Here is a 21,195-nt window from a genome sequence, read left to right as displayed (position 1 = left end):
GTACCAAATTTGAAGAAATTCCTTCATGACATTTTTGAGATATCGTGTTCAAAAGAATGAGACAGCCAAAAAATCTAATTGGTTAATCCTTGAGTACAAGTGAATGTTTGTGCCAAATTTGAAGAAATTTCTTCAGGATGTTTGTTAAATACACCTTTACAGGAATGGGGCAGATGCAAGTGACCTTGACCTTTTACCTATGACAACCAAAATTTAATTTGTTCATCCTTGAGTCCAATGGGCGTTTGTGCCAAATTTGAAAAAAAAAAAAATCCCTCAAGACGTTTTTGAGATATTGCGTTCACAACAATGAGACAGGCAAGGTCACAGTGACATTGACTTTTGACCTCTGACCGCCCAAAATCTAATTGGTTCATCCTTGTGTCCATGTGGATATTTGTGCCAAATTTGAAAAAATTCCGAAAGCACTGCCTCCAGCCTTGGCTATTGCCGGCACAGAGGTATAATAAGAAGCATCACTCCAGGAGTGTTTGTGTGGTTAGTATTTGCCATTTTCAGAGCTCTGCAACCAAGCCCGCCTCAGTTTCTTTGTTAACTACAGTCGGCTGAGTTCAGAGAGGCAATCTGTGCAAGGCCACGGAGGTTAAGCAGTAATTTAATGGCATAAAGCAAAGCCATAAATGCTCAAACCCATTCTTTGGTCCACAGAAGCTTGAACGTTAGGCCCCAAAATGAACTGTCAGAGAGAGACAGAGAGACTGAGTGAGACTTATGTGCACGCCATCTACACTATAATAGGATTTTCAGGGGTGGAAGGAAACACTATGTGCTGGAGCGGGATGCTGTGAATGTGAGTGAGCTCTGCAGGTGAAGACTCACCCGTGTTGTAGAAGAACGAGTCTATGAAGGTGCAGTTTTTGAAGAAGGAGGCTATGGAGGAGACATCCTCGAAATAGCAGTTGATGAAGGAGGAGTCGATGAATGTGACCGCCTTGAACTTCATACTGATGAACCTGAGAGAAGGGGAGATGTAAATGAGATGAGATGGAGGCGGCAGGGGAGGAGATTATTATACAGATCAAAAGAATAAAGCAGGATTAACAGGGACTGGGAACATATTTCTGACAGCAAAGGTGTTGATATTTAATTATTTCATTTCTTGTTATTGAACACTTAAAGTACAGTTTAAAACAACAAAGGCTCAAAATCAATCCTGCACAATTAATGACACTGTGATTTTTATCCAGTCATTGTTCCTCGTTGTTATTTTAACTGCATGACAATTTCATAGTTGACGTACTTATGTTATGTTACATACATATTTATGAAAGAAGTCATACCATATTTTTTTTTCTAAACCTAACAAAGTACTTTTGGTGCAAATGTGTGTTTCACTCAGTATTTTTACATGCACAGTTAAGTGGAGCTACAGCTATGGCTTGATTATGTCATTTAATTAGACTACTGTCCTTGTCCCAGTATACAAGCACCAAGGGAGAATCCATTTATTGAAGAAGTTTGTCTGACTCCACCACAGCAGTTGGAGATTTACTCCCTTTCAACTGGTTGCAATAAAACGATATTATTTAAACAGACTGTGATATAGACCAAATCACATGTATAAATGTTTATTTACAATAACTTCAGGGTAGAAAACTGCCTCCTCATGTACATATAATCAAGAGGGCGCTTAGTTTTAAGCCACCTAAAAAATTAATATCAGTTTAAGTGCAGCCTACGTTATATTTACAATATTTTCAACGTAAGAAAGCCCTTACCGACAAGTGGTTATATCAAAAACGTCAGACTCCACTGAGAAAAACTCTAATGAGCGGTGGAACTGCTGCTCTACCGCTGCCTCAATCAGCTGTTGTGTTGGTAACGAGCAGCAAATCTTTAGATAAAGTGTACACTTTAACTATTTTTTTTAGGTGGCTGAAATATGATTTGTTGTGGCCCTGTCCACAGCAGGACATCACTTAGCTTCAGTGCCGGTGTTGTGGGACTGTACTTTATGTAACATTGGAGAGGGGTGGCTGGGATGTGACTTTTTTCATTTAAAATAAATATAAAATACTACCTTTTCAAGTTCTATGTCTCTTGCCTAAGCCAAAATTAAAAACACAAGTCCCTTCTCAGTGCTTATATATTTTTAATGCCTGACTAATTTTGCAGCACTCCCTCATAAGTGACAAACAGTTTCTATCCCTAACCACTGAAGGAGGCAAGAGCAGCGACTAGGAGCATGTGCAAAATGCCTGTGTTTACATGATGAAATGGCTCATCTTCCAGTTGAATTGTCTTGATTTCAAGAAATTCAGATTTCAGTCACACTAAGATGTTTACATGTTTTAGTTGCATTAACACAATAATTTGATTTTTGAAAACGTAGTTGCTATGTTAACCATGTGTTAAAAACTGCAGCCATTAACGGACATGTAAGAGCTATTTTGTCATTCTGGTATTTGGATGTTTTGATCTACTGCCAGACTTATTTAGAATTCACTGTGATGGGTTGTATCACACATGTGGTTATATGGGTTGGAGGACTTTTTATCAACTCTGAATGTATATTTAAATGTGTATTTTTACAGAGTGATACTGCAACTTTTACTTTGAACACCTCTACTCTGTAAAGACAACATGCTAAAGATGGCCATCCTTCAGCATGTCTACAGTAACTAAGGCCTGTAATTGATCTGTATGATCTGTAGCATGCTGCTTGTGTCTACACAGTGTCATGTGTTGGCCCTGATTCAATATCTTCATAAACACTCCTGTGAGGACGGAAAAGAACAACAACAGCAGATTGTTGTGTCTTTGTGTAAGTGAGAATCGTAACCAGGAGAGGATGTGTGTGTGTGTGTGAGAGAGAGAAAGAGAGAGAGTGAGAGAGAGGGAGAGGGAAAGAGAGATAACACTTTTAATTTCCTGGTGTTGGGAGAGATAAAGGAGGAAGGATTAATATTACCGGCAGAGGTGTGTTGTTTGGGGGAATGACAAATAGCACTGCTATCCCACAGTGGGATGCTTTTAACCACAACACCGTGCCGAGAGAGGCTCAAAGGTTTGGATCATTGTTTGTTACATTGCTAGCTTTAATGATCTCTTACTGAATATCATTTTCTCTCTTTTTTTTTGTTTACCTGTCATTTAGAAAGACTCCGTTTCTGTGGATCTGGTTCTCCAGGGTGAAGTTGAAGGTGAAGTCTTCAGTGCGTTCGTTGTTGTGGATCTTTACTCTGGAGGCGTACTCGTCGGCCTGGAGGTGCTTGATGACGTCGGGGAACCAAACAGAGAGCCCGTAGTACCTGGATACAGAAACAGCGTCTGTAGTAAAGTGTGGTCACAGAAACAGGCCACGCAAGTGCAGCTGATTCTACTACTGCTCACTCTGAAGTCACCATGGACTGTTGTGTAAAGTGTTAGATGTGCTGTTCTATTTCTTTGTGCTTTGATAAATTGATGACAGGATTTCTCAGTTTCTGCTGTGAACTTAAAGTTTCTGGTCAACAGTTGGTTGTTAGCGTTAGCAGAAAGTGAAGCTATAACCACAGTATGACTTTTAATCCACTGTGAGCTGGAAACAAATTAACAGCTCTCAAATTCATAGATTGCAAAGATTTACAAGTTGCACTGGTGTTTGGGGGTTGCAAAATGTGACTAAATAGTCGCGATTAGAGCTCTGCAGATAGAAAAACACAACCTCTCGACCTGCACACACTACTGCCACTACCACTCATTAAGTTAGACTGTTACCACAGCATTGTTATACATGATGATATATTCTCTCTCTAACAAATTAACAGCTCACCAGTTCAGATATTAATAGTGTCTGCAAGTCATAGTTGTGCTCCTTGATTGCCACATGTGACTAAATAGTCATGGTCTGGAGCTCTGTAAAAGCCCTGCTCTGTGTGTGTGAGAGAGGCAGAGAGCTGCAGGAGACAGAGGGAAAAATAAAGGCAAGTCTCATGCCAGTGGCTAAAAAATTAAAACAGTTTATACTCAATGTTTGTGATAAAGTCATTTTATAAATCACACGTGGAACAAGCCATGATGCATCCAAGTTTATTCATATATTTACCCACCACTAGTTCTGTGTCTGACTCTTCATACCAAAACCACGTCCAAACAACAGAAGTCACCCCCCTTTTTGGGTATGAGCTCCTCCTGGTTTTGAATAGGCCGGTAAGTGTCAGTGTGTTGTGCTGAATCCCCACGTTCAGCATCACTGTCCAGCAACTCCATGTTTGTTTTGGTACTGTGCATTGTGGAGACGCCCCCTCAGCCACACAGGTGGATCCAAAGTGTTATCACTCGACATAAATGGAATATACAAATATGAAATACTAGACTTTTTTTTAATCGTCGGGCGATATATTTTGTCACATTGCACAGTCCTAAATCCCACCATGTGCTTTTGTTGACATCACGGTAGTGGCATAAATAGCAGACAGTTTCCCTGGAATATGATATGTAGACATGGAAGTATGGAAGAATGTGACCACGTGGGATGAGAATGTGTTGATAATACACGAGCTGTGTTTATAAACTGATATTTTAGTATAGTTTGCTGTTGTTGCAGGCAATCCCAAGTTAATCAATAAATAAGAAACATCTTTTATCCATCTTCAGTTTTTTTTTCAACATAGACAGGCCTAGCAAGCACACAACACATCAAAGTATAAAAGAAATTGGGAAAGTGGAACGAGGTCCAGCCGGCTTCCAAACTTGCTTGATTGTTCCACAGAGTGGAAAGGGGTGGAACTTATGAAAGGTCAACTTTTACAAATCATAAACTTCCCCAAAGGAGCTTTATAATCTTTACAGCATCTGTCCTTTGACCTGAGCTTGGAGGATTGCTGTTTTTATTGCAGCACCACCAGCTAATGACTTTGTGACTGTGTGTGTGTGTGTGTGTGTGTGTGTGTAAATGTCAGTACATGTGTTTGTGTGTATGTTTACATGGGTCAGTCACAGTGTAATTTTGCTGTGGTATGCGTCTCTGGAGAAGAAAAGGTCAAACTGGTGTCAGAGGTCCAGCTGGTTTATTGGTGTTTTTTCGATCTGGGAGGTCAAATTAAAATGAAAAGATCAGATCTGTTTCCGTGTTGATCGACCAACGGACAAGACAATAACAGGATCCAAAAATTTAAAAGAATAAAAGACATATTGAGAAAAAAACCCAACTACTTGATATACAACAAAACCAGAAACATAATTTTTCATGTAGTATAACTAAGCCACTCTTTCTATCTTGAATTTTTACAGACTGAAAACTTTTGGACATGTTTGCACTGCAATTCATTAGAGCCGTCAGCAGCAAAAAGCCAAATGGCACCTTCTCTCAAATCGCTTCTCTCTTTCCAATCTCACCTGTCAACATTCATCAGGAGGCTGGAAGTGAGAGAGCATCTGCTGCACTGCTAAGTACCTCACTGAAACTCTTATTTAGCCGGAGAGTCGTGGTGACTCAGCTAAGTATCGCTGAGGGCGATACTCAGCATCATTTAACATGACGGAAGCATACAGTCGTAATGCAGAGAGGTGTGCCGAAAATCTCTTACCCAAAAGACAGAGTGAACCACACTGCAGCCAGTTTGATAGTGTTGTCTCTGACTGGGTAGTTGAAGCATCTCATAAAAGTCAGCCAGATCTGTGATAAAAGGGAGAATAGTTTAATTTAAATTAAAATTGAATATAAAATCAGTGTACAACAAACCAGGAGAAATTAAAAAAGGATCATACTCCTCTGAGTTCTGCCTTGATCTTGGAGAGGACTTTGAGTACAGGGTTGGCTGACTCATTCTGCATCTCCACCAGCTCGTCCAGCTGTTTGGGGATTTTGATCCTGTTCACCTGCAGGGGGAGACACTGATCTGTCACCTGCTGTCGCTCTGCAGCAACACAGAGAAGTATTGCAGGGCCAGTGTGTGTACTCACAGTGAAGACTCTCTCAGGCTCTCCACGGGCGCGCATGTTGGTGTCGTGGATTTGTTTGAGCACCATCCAGGCCTCATCGTGTTTGCCCATCTAAGAGACAGGAATGTAATGTCACATGTGCGCAAACATCTGCCTTTTTCCTTGCCTTTGAGCAACTTGAGAAAAAAAAAACCAAACAAACAACAACTTAACAACTTAACAAGAAATGGCCCAAACATTTGCAAGAACAAGTTACAAGAAAATTACCTGAATTTAAGCCACAACAACACCCCTGCCTGCATGCACCCGTCTTTCACCTCCTGCAGTATCTTTGTCTCGTGTCCCCCCCCCCCCCCCCTCCCCTTCAACTCTCCTCTGCCCCCTTTTGGAAGCATGCCTTACAGTTTGAGAACCTCTGCATTGATGCAAAGATGCCGTTTTCAGTCTTAAAATATTTTACTGCATTAAAATTGTTTCTCTGAAAAACAAGTTATTTTCTGATATCCATTATTATTATTGTTGTGAAATTAAATGTGCTGCCAGCATCACAGCGCACTGCATCTCTGTCTCTTACCTCAAGGAAGAAGCGGGGGCTCTCAGGCATAAAAGTGAGAGCGACCACTGCAGAGACACACGGCAGCGCACACACCACAACAAACACTCTCCAGCTGTGGAACTGGTAGGCTGAACCCATGCTGAAACTCCAGCCTGCACACAGAGGCAGACACACAGAGAGACACACATTTAATTCATATCTAATGACACAAAGAGACATAAAACTTGAATAAAACAAACACATTCACATAAAACTCAATTAAAGCTTAATGTTTCCAGCAAGGTTGGATGTGCTGTGGGTTTTCAGTCCTGGATGAACATACATGCTGCCACAAGCTGATGAAATTAATTAACCTGCGGGTCAAGACGTCCCTAGTGTCTCGGTGCACTCTTTGGTATCTGCAGACACATTGTCATCAGTCTCTCTCAATTCCTACTTTACTTTTCTCACCCGAATATTTCATTAATTGAAACAGAAATGAGTTAGAAAAAATGTCTAGACCACTAACATCCTAGAAATGTCCTGAGCCCCATAAATGTCCTAAAATCCTTGAAATGTGCTAATATCCTAGAAATGTCCTAAAATCCTTGAAATGTGCTAATATCCTAGAAATGTCCTAAAATCCTTGAAATGTGCTAATATCCTAGAAACCCTAAAATCCTTGAAGTGTGCTAATATCCTAGAAACATCCTAAAATCCTTGAAATGTGCTTATATCCTAGAAATGTCCTTAAATCCTAGAAATGTTCCAAAATCCTAGAAATGTCCTGAAATCAAAGAAACTTCTTCATATGCTCAAAATGTGCTAAAATCCTAGAAATGTGCTAACATCCAAGAAATGACCTTAAAATCCTAGAAACTTGTATGGGCCTACTGCAATTGGCTCCTGGCCTCCTCTTATTTTGCAAGAGTGGGCCCCAAATAAAGAAAGTTAAGTCTAGATGAACTTATAACTGAGGTGCTAAATATTTGGGACAGAATAATGAGTTGCTATGGTGGACACTGCATGGCTTAGGTTGTTGGTAGATATTTTCCTTGTGTTCAGTTTTGGGTGTCACCAGGTTTGTGCTCAGAGGTTGCTCTAAGCACAAGGGCATGGCAGGTGGTTTCCATGATGATCAGTGTCAATGTTTGGGCATCTCTAAGTTGTTAGGGTGTTCTGTGGAACTCCTATAGAGTGCAGTGGCTTGAGCTTGAGTCTGAATATTTCACCACTAGTAGGAGACTTAAAAGATATTAGGTTTGAATTTTTCAGCACCATGGAGAGCAAGACAGAGAGCCAAGTGCTGCATTTAGGGTTCAGCTCCTGAGAGGTCTACATTACAAAAAGTAAAAGTTTCTAATGTGACAGACTTTAAATTTTAATGGACAATTTGTAATTTTATGCTGCTTGGGATCTCTTAATAAAAACAAAGATAAAAGACAGGCATTGTAGTCAGTTTCTCCCTATAACACAATTCTTTTAGTGTTCATCGTTTATTTGGTTTTTACTGGGAGCTGAATTTTCCACCGAGGTCTCTTCCTCTCCAGTACAAACAGACTAGGAGGTAAAATAAGGTACAAACACTGAAAAAAAGCAATTTCACATTTAAAATGAGTATTTCTCCTATTCTGTTTGGCTGGTTATGGAGGGGCCGCCGCTCTTGCAAATATATGCTCACCTTTTTTGTCTGATAACTCAAAAATCCAGACGTCCAAGAAGTTTTTACTATGACCCAAATTACCCACAGAGATCTCCTACTCTCTAAAACAAATCAACCCATTGAGTTAAACCAGAGAAAAATATTGAATATAGCAGTTTCAAGTTTTGAAAATAAAAAGTGACCAAGATCTAAAAAGTTTACCATTAAACGGGGTTCAACACTGGATAAATTTATGATGACACAGTGGATTTGACTCCACCGCCAAATGACACAAGCCACGTCTTTGATTAGAATGACTTCCCTGGGTCTGGATATGGTTGGAAATATTTGGAATAGTGGAGTACACAACGCAACATAAAATAAGACATTGATTGAGTCATTTTTAATTACATTTTAATGAGGAAATCTTACATATTACATATTAAAAGAGAATATTCTCCTATGTTGTGAGTCCTTGAGAGCCAAAAATTACATTTACAATTTTGAAAAGATGTGTGCTTGTTTTTCACACTGATCACTGGGAAATATCATTTAACATGATTGTTTTTTTCCAGGTGTTTGTGTGCTGTGTATGTGGTCATATGTTACCAGCACATTTCACTTCAAGTAGACTCATCAAAAACATGATCAAGATGTTATTAATGAAATGCAGGCAGAAACTACACTGACTTTCCTTTTTTTGCAGCCTGGGATGTTTTCCATCATTACAGAGAAACACAATGTTTGCTGGTTAAACATCAGAACTCATATTATAAACTCAGTATCATAAAACATATCCCAGTTAATCACTCACATTTGTACTTTGGAGGACAGTCTCTGGTGGACGGATACTTTTTTTTTACTCTGTGAGTTGGTAAAAAAGGATTGCCTGACTGCCTTATTAGTTCAGTTCTTGGGAGTTTAGTTTGTTTCCTTTGAGGAGAGGCCTTCAGATCCTCAGAAGGACGTTTTTCATGAATTTAAAAAAAGATGAAACATTAAGTGTCAGGCAAAAATAATGCATGAACTTCGACTTAGTGTTTGTAGCAGTGGTGGTGCTCAGTGCCACTGGGAGAGACACGGAGCTGTGTGCGTGTGTGTGTGTGTGAGAGAGAGAGACCTCTAAAAAGTGCTGAGTCAACTAGTGACCTGTATTTCTGCAAATGGCAGCTTCATTTGCATAATTTTTGCAGAACAATGATTTAAACAATAACGTGAAAACACCGAAGTCCACACAACTCCAAAAACTTGCACGAAATACTCTCAAAATGTACTTTTTATACTTCAGTCACACTTTCCAACTTCCGCTGCTTAGAACATGTGATTTCCTGTCAGCCGCGACTCTTGCACATGCACGCTCCTGCAGAGATGCCTCCTGCTCATGTCTGCATGGACCTCCACTGTGCAGCCAGGTGCCTCTCATATTATGTGGTGCTAATTCATTGGATATCATATGAACCTTTGTATGAGGACACGTTGGGCTATATCAACATCCACAGTGGCACTGGTGGTGTCATGACTTCAGGATGAGATATCATATCATCAGCAACAACATTAAAGTTGACATCAAAGTCAGAAAAAGCATCAAACTTTGACTGTGAATTCTCAGAGAGGTGTCAAAAAATGTATAAAAATACATTAAACACAAAGAAAAGCAGATTCAAAGTTTTTTAATCTAAAGATTCTTTTAAAATCAGAATGACCTTGATTTTTAGATCACCGTTCCCAAGCCTCTACATAGGAAACATAATTGTGCTTTATTAAATATTCTATGATATTATTTATTAGAAAGCTGGCAAAAACATAAACACCAGTCATAAAAAAAATGCAATCTTTGAGCCCATTGGCACAGAAAGCCTCTGCGGATCTGGGCCAATATTTCCGTGTGATCTGGTATAGCTAGCGGATATCTAGGCCAAGACTTCCTCTTCCATGCTCAACAAATACATATTTGCATGTGAAAGCAGATAAAGTTTTAAAAAGTTAATACAAAGGTAACTCATCGTCAGGCGGTAGCTGATGGGCTCTGAGATTGTGCTCTGCTTCTCCACACACACTGTTTTCCTGACGATAAAATGTCAAATGATCTAAACTAGAACACACTGATACCAAAATCTTGTCCTGTCAACTATAGATTCTGCATACAATGCAGAAATAATAAAAAATATGACATTGCATTTAAAATGCCAACCAGTCTAAATTTCATTCAAACAGCCAAGAGTGTATAAAATCAGCATCAGTAAAGCATGTTAACATGGATGCAGAGAAGTGTGTGTGTGTGTGTGTGTGTGTGTGTGTGTGTGTATGTGGCCTGTGGTGCTGCTCCAGCCTGTACCAGTACAAACCTCATTAGGGGGATTATGGCTTTAATGGACTGGAGGGGAAGGCTGACTGATTCAGATGCTCAGCAAGATTTATGTTTCTTTTCTACAGTAAGTGAGCACAACTGACACACACACACAAACACACACACACACACACACACACACACACACACACACACACACACACACATTCTTTCAGTCATAAAACAATGACTTCTTATTTATCCAGTAATTATTGAAAGCAAATAACCCAGAAAAGGAAAATCAGAAGTGAAACAAATACTCTTTGGTGTCACAGTTTCATGTAAAAAGGAGAGAATTTTCCCTGGAACTATGAATTTGGACTTTTGGATACCAATATGTTATAACCTGAGCAACTAAAACAAAATCTGCATAACTAGATATCACAAGAGGAAAGTCAAAGCTTGAATTATTGACATGCAGATGTGTGACACCATGTGCCAGTAAAGCTGCACTTACAGTTTACTTGAATGTCTGTAAAAACATGGATGCATCACACACATCTTTCCCCCAGCAGCACAGAAGATCTCTACAGTCAGCACAGTTTCAAAATTAAAGTCACCAATTCAGACTAAATGTCTGCCCTTCTGTTCCTGAGTTATGATGTTGACTAATGACCAGTGAAGTTGACATTTGACCTTTTCTATATAAAATGTTAAAACTTCATTAATCACATTAGATATTTGTGTTAATTAAAAATTCGTAGGTTAAGGCTAAAAACATGTTTTGTGAGGTCACAGAGAGCTTTGTCCTTTAAACACACAAAAAAATAATCAACTTGTCATTGAGTCCAAGCAAACGTTCCTCTAGGTGTTCTTGAGAGATTGCTTTCGCAAGAATACGGCAAACAGTAATAATAACAGCAACTGTAAATCAACTGCTAAATCATGTTTGGTTGCTGGCCCCCATCTACAACAGTAGATCACTTAGATTCCGTGTCGGACCCCAGCCTGCTTCTCCAGACTGGGAGGTGTGATGATGAACATCTAGTGTTTTTTATATATTCTTTATGGATAAGTACCCCATACAACCACACTTTAAAAATTCTAAACTATCCCTTTAATGTGCTCAGCACAGTCAAAAAAATCAAAAGTGTCCAGTGTTCGGTTATAAAATCCTGAAGAGCGTCTCTCCTGCCAGGCTGCTGACAGCGCTGTCAGCTGAGGATCCAGTCACATTGGACAGCAGTGGGTTGTAACAACGTCTATTTCAAAATGACTTCAGCTGACTTTGCTAAGGTTCGGCACCAGAGCTGAGAGCGTTGGAGCTACCAACAGAAACAAATGATGCAGCTCTGCATCACGCTGCCCTGTTTCCATCACAGTTTGGTCATTCTGAGGCACGATTTGATTGTAAAAGTGCAGCCTGCCTTTCTGTTATTCTGCATATCTCCATGTACAATGACACAGCTATGAAAAAAAAGGCAATGATTTGACTGACAAAGTGTGAGTCAACCTGGAGGCTTCTCAACTGATGATTAAAATTATCAACACTTCGGGGGCAGCTCTATTTAGCCCTGACAACAATTACTCATCTAAACATCAGCATAAGGTTGGATGACAGTAGTTTGTGGCATTTTGGAAAAAGGCGTTTTATTGACTGGCATCTTTATGAAAACAATGTGTTTGGCTGCACTGGAAACAGATACAGCAGTTGTTCCTATGTTTCTGACAAAGTAGCTGCTTAGATGCTGCCTTCATGTGCTCTTTGAAAATATCGTATTCAGCAGTTACAAGTTACGAGTTGGCTGGAATGAGAGTGGGACGTTGGGAAATTCCGTTGATCCCAGAGTTGAAACATTTACGTTATGTTTCAGGGCAGCAGAAATGGCGGAAAACATGGAAACAATGTCAGCAATTGACAGTAAAAAAGAGATATATTTCATTTTGTTCCTATAGCTCTCATTTACGCTGCACATTTTAGTATATGCATCTATTAGCTGTAGCAAGCCAACAAACTTTTAATTATAAGGCTACTTTGATAAGATTGATAACAATGTTAACTTAGCTTGCTAATGGTCATCTTATTTCATTGATTGATTTTTTTTTCAGGCCGATTACATGAAAAAACCTGCTTACTTTTAGCATCCACTTTTTTTTTCTGACCAAAGCACTTGACTGTGTGTATGTTGTAATTATAACTGCACAACTGGGAAGTCCAATATTTCCAAGGAGCACATGAAGGCAGCATAAAAGTTTGCTGCTACCAGAATGCTGGGACATGTAGTTTTAAACCGCACTTGCTGTTGCCACCAGTAACCACAGGTGTCAACACAACAGCAGAAAAATGTAAAGGAGTAATTCACCCCCTAAGTGACCATTTCTATATCAGTTACTCATGTTGTGTTACATTAAATTTGTAATGAAAACTCCAAAAACAGAAAGAGCTGTCTGTTTGGGAAGCATACAACATGATAAATGAGACTTGGATTATATTGCATGAGCAATGTGAAAGTTTGTTAACAAATGTTTTGATAAAGTTTTGCTGTAATTAAATGTGGGCCCCCTAGAATAAAATAAATCAAGAAATTTTGGGGGCGTTATTTGGATTCTTGGTTCACCACGGAGGCATGCAGGAAAAGGTTTGTTACACAAATTTAATTTAACACGGGGTAAGTAACTGATGCACAAATGGTCTTTTGGGGGGCGATATTTGTTGTTACTGGTGGTTACAGAAACTGTGGTTTAATACTACATGTCCCAGAATTCTGGGGGGAACAAACACATGCTAACCAGCTACTGCTGCATCTATTTACAGTATAGCCAAACAAACTCGCATAGTTTTAAAAAAGAAATAAGTGAAGTAATTCTTCCTTCCTTCAAAGTGGCTTGATTTCTTTCAAAAGTATAAAAAGCAAATATGGAATATGGAAAATATTTAAGGGAGGAAATGAACAACTTAAAAACTTTGAAAAGGGAAGCTAGTTAATAAAAATCAGAGACTTTTGGAGAAGTGGTGGTATTAAATACATTTTTACTTCTTCTCACTCCTTTTCCAATATGTAAACCAAGTCATTATGTTTCATTATGTTTTTGACTATTTCTTGCGCTTTATGTCTTCACTGTGTAATTATTACTTTTTAATGTCTGTTCTTGTATATTAATTTCTCTATTTCCTTTTTTTTTTACATGTTTAAAATAAATACATAAAAACAAAAATAAAAATCAACAAAAAATGGCCCAAAAATTAGCAAGACATTACACTTAACGAACTTAACAAAAATAATTAAAGAAGAAAAAAAAGTAGTAGTTGGTGGTTGGCCTGCCCCTGCTTTGTAGAAACAGACGGGGTGCACACCCCACAGGGGTTAATATCAAAACATATTTTAGCCATTTTAAAAAAGGCCTACCTTAAAAAGTCAGTCTCAGTGGATGCTGTATTTAGAAAATTTCAGTGCTTTACCTCGCTGTCACACAGCCTTTTCCTTTGGCACTACATTTCTCATCCACCACCGCTCAGCTGTTTGGGTCAGAGAGTGCTGTAAGCGGCTGTTACGTGATCTGACTGAAATAAAACTTCATGTTGAATACACTCTCAATAAACTATTTTTAAAGTGGCTAAAACACATTTTGATATCAACCCCTCTATACAGCATGGCAATAATGAGCTGTGGCGTGCACTGACCACCAGCTACTATAATATGTAATGTAATACACTGACTATAAATAAGTACCTCATACAGCCCAAATTAAAAAATCCACAACTATCATTTTAAGAAAGTGCTAGACAAAATAAAATAAAAAAATATATATATACATTTTTTTCTGCGATAGTCTGGCGAACTGTCCAGGGTGTACCCCGCCTTCCGCCCGATGACAGCTGGGATTGGCTCCAGCCCCCCCGCGACCCTTACGAGGACAAGCGGTTACAGAAAATGACTGATAATTTAAAACATATAATTATAAGAATTACAAATATATTTTTCTGGGCATTTTTCCTTTCTTGCAGTTTTTTGCCAAGTATCTGATTGCTTTTTTCCCCCCATGTTTTCTCATATCCCAGGGGTTTAAATGCTTGTGAAAGACGTCAACGAAAGTGATGCTGAATGGGTTAAATGACTTAATGGAAAGTGAATTTTACTGAGATAATCACACTTTTTTATATTTTTGTTTTGGTATCTAAAAATACTCCCAGAGGAAGCCATGGCAACAGATTCTGTCTTTAACTAGATGCAGTTTCACCCACTAGTTTCTTTACATGTTGTCCTAAAGTTTGTATTGGTCCAGTGACTTTATTCAACACCACTCGCTCGAGGTACTTAATCAACATGGGGGCCACGCACCATTGAGTCACACCCTGCACTGTCCTCAGCAGAGACAGTGTCCTGATGCAGACTGCATTATAACTGATCAACACGGCCCTGAAGATGGCAAACAAAGAAACTCTTCCTCTTCACTCATCCTTTCCTTTAATACTCTTTCACCCTGTCCTGTCCTCTTTGTTTTTTTGCCGCCGCTTCCCCTCAGCCCTCCTCTGTATCCCCTCACCTTTCGATTATCCCTGACACGGGCCACATAAATCACCACCTCTCGTCCTGATCTCCTTCTCTGCTCCTGTCCCCTCGTCCACGCCCCTCCACACCACATTGATTTCAGTTGGCTCATTTTGTTCTTGTCCTCTGACACACACACCTCCTCCCTTCACCCTCCAGCTCTCCCTCACTATATTTTATGAGATGTGTTCTATAAGCAAACCTTTTATATTGTTCTCCTCCTATATTTAGTTTTAGTCTAAAATTGCATGAAATAAACACAAATACTGACTGTACAGATTTTATGTTGTGGACAGCAATTATCCCAACATTATGGTTTGGTCCTATAAGTTTTTGGTAAAAATGTTTTGAAAATTAAAAACAACAAAGTTGTGTCAACTGAGAGCTTGCCTGCCACCTCCCTGCAGATCACGAAGATCTTGATATGCTGATACTGTGGTGAATTTAATGCTCTGAAATCCAGATCAACCTGAGATTATTGGTTTGATTTCTTTGGGGGAAAAAGGCAAAAAAAAAATGACAGAGATGTCCCAAAATTTTCAAGAAATTGACAAGGTGACAAGAAAATTACCGTACTATTAGTTTTTAAAAGGGGACAATTATTAGAAAAAAACAGGAAAAAATGTCCAAAAGACTATATAAGTAATTATAATAATTTTGTGTGAAAATGTATTTTACAGAAAAAAAATGTAATAAAATTTACACATACAAACACAATTTACAAAAAATTCAAAAATTTGCAAAAAAATAAGCATTTTTTAGTTTTTCTTTGTTTTAAAAGGGACACAACATATTAATGAACATCTGTATGAAATGCAAATGAAAAATATCAAGAAAAAAAGAAAAAAAGGAAAAGTAAAAAAATTTTTTTCTTTTTTTAAAACTTTTATATCTGCTTATTTTCAGGTAATGGTTATCAACTTTTTTTTTTCTTTTAACTAATATATTGCTATTTTTAGGCCACATTGCTCAGTGTAATTGTCTGTTAATAATTCTATTTTATTTTTGTTTATTTTCAGGTCATTTTTTTCTTCAACCTTATTATTTTCACCAATATCTTGCTAATTTTGGGGCCAGGTTGCTCAGTTTTATCTACACATGTTAAAAAATACAGACATTTTCTTGTTTCTTATTTACTTTATTTTATTTTTGCTTATTTTCAGGTCATTGTTTTGCAGTTTTCTTTTTCTTACTAATATCAAGCTAATTTTTGGACCAAATTGCCTTTTTTCTTCTCCCCATGTTTTTGAAAGACATCAAACCAAGTTGTTCAACATTTAAAGGGTTACAGGCCTGCATGTGTATATTTTTTGTGCAGGCTGACATATGCTTTGCTGCTTTTTCTGCTGCAGCTATTGTCAGAGCCTCCACCTACACCGCCACCTGCTTTGGATTCATGTACACCCTGGAGGGCCATGTCTACATTAAGCCCCAGGATTCTGAAAGTATTTGCAATGCAGCCTTCATGCTACGTATCGTGCTGCGATGTATGTGCATCACTAACAGCGGGGAGCGTCATCAGCGGGGAAACATACCGCAGAGTCCAACTTTACTGCCATTTCTATTTGCAGTGTAATGTTTGAACTAGTGATGCGAGTGATTCCTGACAGTGGGACACTTCTCCAGTTTGGAATCTGGGTCGCTGGAGCTCAAAGTACATGGACATTGAGTCATTTTGCCTTTTTTACCAAAGCAGTGTTCTACAGTCTTTTCTGCAGCATAATGCTGTGTCATCCAGCGAGCTGCTGCTGAGGGAAATCAAATACTGAGAGTGCATTCCTGGAAGAATACCTTGTAACATGAAAGCCGTATTCTGATTGTTTAGTGAGTTTTCCACATTCTTGTTCAGTATTTTGCCCTCTGTTAAATCTCTAAGACCACTCCAGCCTGTGTTAAATACTGTTTATTCCTGAATTTTCCTGAAATTCTCCACTTTTTGAATGAATATGAATCTAATATAAGCTGGAACTCTGTTACAACTGGATGATGGCTGCATTTAACCATTTAACTGACAGTTGACATAGGCAACCAGTTTGTTTGCTGGTTTCTGCCAACAACAAGTTAACCCTTAGGGACTGTTTGGTGCATTTTATACCCCTTTACTTCATTTTTTTTGGTATAATTTTGACTGTGTTCATGCATACTGCATAGATTTTGGCTAGATTGTATATTTTTGTTTAATCTTGGAATTTCCAGCTCAGTTTCAACAACAAGTCTAAAATTCCCTATGTTAACAAAATTGTTACATTCATACTATTAAGTGCACAAAATGCACCACTAAAACCCATTAAAACTGCAATTTCTGATCCCACAGCCATCAAAACAATTAAAATATGCATTATTTCTGGGTGTCATTATGAGGTTTGCCTTGAAATGTGTAATTTTTACTATTATCCACCTGATGTTATTTTCAAATTTGGCATATGGAGAAAATACATGCTATTTCCACTAGGTGCACTGTCACAATCAATGTTGCTGCTAATCATTGACACATACCAGGATGAAATCTATTTAGCATGTAAAATTTTGAAAATATTTCATCTTTTTTTCTCATCAAAAAACATAGTGGCATCATGACAAAAAATGTCATTTAAAGGGTTAAAATTCTGAAAAATAATGAATCTTTGATATTTATGACTGATATTAGTTAAAAATAACTCAATGAAGGTAAAAAATAATATTATTGTATAATTCTTTTTTTTAAGATTATTTTTTGGGGGCATTTCCCTTTATTTATATAGAGCAGCTGAAGCGTGACAGTAAAGGTGGGAGAGAGAGTGGGGAATGACTTGCAGCAAAGGGCCACATGCTGGACTCAAACCCCGGCCGCCGTAGGAACCTGGGGTGCACCCTCCACCTGGTGAGCTAGAGGCCGCTCCTTGTTGAATTCTTTTTAAAGCTTGATTCGAGTGTGTGTAATATTAAAGAGGCCCATAAATCAATATTTCCTGTCACTTTATGACTATCTTTGACAAGTAAATTAGGCGTCCTGTATATTAGTTTTATTGTTAACAGCGTAACGTTATCCTTTACAAAGGCTACTGTCGTCGATTTGTTAACTTGCATATATTACATATCTCACTGCACTTCACAGCACTGTATCAGGTCCAAAAGGTGAAGAAACAATCCAACTCAATCCCTTTAAGTCTTAAATTTAGTCAGAACAAGTAAACTAGCTTGCACACAACAACTGGTTTTGCTGCTAAGATGAAAAGGTTTTGTGCACAAATTAACTTTTAAAAACTTTGAGCACAAATCAACTTTTAAAAAAAAACAAACTTTAGGCACAAAATAACCTTCATTATTTAAATTTTGAGCACAAAATAAACTTTTGTTTTTAAAATTTGGGCACAAAATTAACCTCTGTTTTCAGTCTGAGCACGAAAAATAACCTTTGTGTTTACATTTTGAACACAAAAGTGCATTATTAACTTTGATCCAGACTTTTATCTTTTAACCAGTCTCCAAACTTTAAGATCATCTGATATAGCAAGAAGAATAAAACACTAATATTGATGAGGGAAAAAAACTCACCAATGACTCAAAAACACTGTCTGGAACACCCGTCTGTCAGCGTGTCATTACTATGCCTGGTGCATGAGGTCAGAGTTGTCACTCACCATAGTGTGGGATGATGGCCCAGGCCATGGCTGAGGCGTAAATTCCTCCGATCATCCAGAACATGCAGAGCCAGCTCAGATGCTCTCCTCTCTTCTCCCGAGCCAACACCTCCGCAAAGTACGAGAAGACGATTGGTACCGCTCCACCAATCCTGCAAATACAGTCGGCTGTAATTAGTTACAAGTGCTTCAGATGCCAAGCATCATCGGAATTATATTAATGTGTGTGACGACAAACATTTAGGAACATGCAAAACAGATATATGGTTAGAGAAAAGCATTAAGGAAAAAGCAAAGTTGGCAGGCAGCATCTTATGCAGCGAGTTAGACTTCTTCTCATTATGAACATCAGTGAGAAACATTTTGATGTGAGTTTGTTCTTCTTATAACTCTGAAAATGAGCTGGGCTCAGGCAGCAGGCCACCATGTGTAAACTCATATGAACAGGATAAATTAAATCATGTCACAAGAAAGAGTCCTAAACGAAACACAGTGTTTTCAAACCTCCAGGAAGCAGTGAAACTTCAGCTTAACATCTGTTTGGATGGAAATATTGTTTTTGAAGAAAATGAAAAAGCAGCGTACTGTAGCACACAGGATATTACAAGTGTGTCTTCTCATCTTTGATGCATCTTTACTTTTTCTCAAACTCCATTGTCACATTAATACACAGGATCAGAATAATTACAGTGACAATGTTAGTCAACCCATATTAACCCTTTAAAATCTAAGCAAATTAACTAGATTTCTTACAAAAATACAGGAAGAAAGCAATGAGCAATAAAGATGAAACAACCCAAAAATTAGCAAGTGGTAAAAATGAATACAAAATTACCTGTAAATTAGTAAAAAAAGAAAAAAAGAAAAATGAAAAAGCAAGTGAAACTTGGAAAAACAAACAAACAAACAAAATACATTTTGTAACATAATGTGAAATATGTAAGTGTAGTTTTTTTGTAGTTTGTAAATTTCTTACCAAGTTGCTCATTGCCTCATTGCTTTTTGTCATGTTTTTGAAGGAAATCACACAAATTGGTTCAGGTTTCAAAGGGTTAAACACTAGTGGCAGGCGTAATAAAGAAGCAAAAGAAAAGTAATGTCGCTCCAAGTTTCAAAGGGTTAAATAAAATTACAGTGTCATGTCAGTGTGTTAATGTGGCTGAAGTGGAGCATCAGTGAAGTGTCGAGCAGAGTCAGCAGGAGCCCATCTGTGTCTGCAGCGACTCTCTCGCTGGTTTGTTTCACAGCTCCAGCGTTTCCAAGAAAAATCAGAAGAGGAAAACAAAATGACAAACCGTTTGATGAGCGAGCAAATGCAACAGAGAGAGGTGTCAGTGTCAAGCTGCACCACAGCAAATTAAAGAGGATGCTGCAAGTGTGTTGCAGCCTCTGTGATACTCTGTGTTTTCATTGTTATTGTTACACATTTAATTATAAAACAATACAAGACAAATTCATTTTCAGTTTGTTTGACTGAAAGACTTTGGTGTAAAACTATAAATATTTGTTTCCATTTTTATTTCTCTGTATTTCAAATTTGTTTGTTTTTATTAAGGAAATATCATCATCTTTGCGGTTGTATCCCCCCGACAAGTCCAGTTGCACTCACAGTTTCTATCTATGCCTGTCCACAATAAAGCAGAACATTTTTCAAATATGGATGTTTTTGCAAAAAGGCTACAAATTCTAAAACATGGATGCTTCACATCTTCCCCTCTGCAGCACAGACGATCTTCACAATCAACACAGTTTCAAGGTGGACACCGAAGATTAGTGTCACACATTCAGATTCTGATCAAATGTCTCCCCTTCTGTGTTATAGTACTAAATTACTGCAAGACAACTTGCTGTGCAGAACATTATGATGTCACAGTAAATTAGACCTCTGACCTTTTGGATTTAAATATCATGACTTCATCCTTTTAGCTTATTTGTGTGAAATTTTGTCATACTTAGCCCATGAATTCTTAATTTATGGCCAAAAACATGTTTTGTGTTGGTCACACTGAGCCTTGACCAACAAAATCCAATCAGTTCATTCTTGAAGTCAAGTGGATGTTTGCGCTAAATTTGAGGAAACATCGTCAAGGTGTTCTTGAGATATTGCGATCCAGAGAATGAGAAGGGCATGAAGTCACAGTGACTCTGACCTTTGATGACCAAAATCTAATCAGTCCGTTGTTCGTGCAAAACTGAGGGCAACTGCCATAAAGGCATTCCTGAGATGTCACTTTCATGAGAATGGGCCAGACGTGAGGTAACAGTGACCCTTGACAACCAAATTCTAATCAGTTCATCATTGAGTCCAAGTGGACTTCAAATTTGAAGACAACTGTCCTCAAGGCATTTCTGGGATATCAGGTTCATTAGTATGGGCCAGACATAAAGTTTCAGTGACCACTGACAACCATAATCTAATCATTTCATCCAACAGGATGTTTGGGCCGAATTTGGGGAAATTTCCTCAAGGCGCTCTTGAGATATCGGTCAAGAGAATGAGAAGGATGTGAAGTCACAGTTATTTCGAATGTTGACAACCAAATTCAAATCAGTCCATCTGTGAGTTTAAGAGGATGTTTGTGTCAAATTTGAAAAATGCCCTCAAGACAATTGAAAGATACTACTTTAATTAAAATGGCTAGACGGGAAGTCACAGAAACTTTGACTTTTGCCGA

General features: G+C 38.3%; 1 protein-coding gene across 1 annotated transcript in view; it reads right to left on the bottom strand.

Moving 5' to 3' along the window:
* The window catches only part of LOC121959920 (synaptic vesicle glycoprotein 2C-like), a 57,454-nt gene that overhangs the window by 4,919 nt on the left and 31,340 nt on the right, over nt 1-21,195 (bottom strand). The window contains exons 4-10 of the mRNA XM_042509467.1: nt 18,521-18,672; nt 6,461-6,594; nt 5,908-5,997; nt 5,713-5,823; nt 5,532-5,620; nt 3,108-3,272; nt 841-974 (exon numbers count right to left, since the gene is read on the bottom strand). Coding sequence (XP_042365401.1) covers nt 841-974; nt 3,108-3,272; nt 5,532-5,620; nt 5,713-5,823; nt 5,908-5,997; nt 6,461-6,594; nt 18,521-18,672 — 875 coding nt within the window. The remainder of the gene's footprint in view (nt 1-840; nt 975-3,107; nt 3,273-5,531; nt 5,621-5,712; nt 5,824-5,907; nt 5,998-6,460; nt 6,595-18,520; nt 18,673-21,195) is intronic.

The sequence above is a fragment of the Plectropomus leopardus genome, chromosome 20 (assembly GCF_008729295.1).
Source record: "Plectropomus leopardus isolate mb chromosome 20, YSFRI_Pleo_2.0, whole genome shotgun sequence".
Lineage (NCBI taxonomy): Eukaryota > Metazoa > Chordata > Actinopteri > Perciformes > Serranidae > Plectropomus > Plectropomus leopardus.
This window is presented reverse-complemented; position numbering and strand designations above follow the sequence as displayed.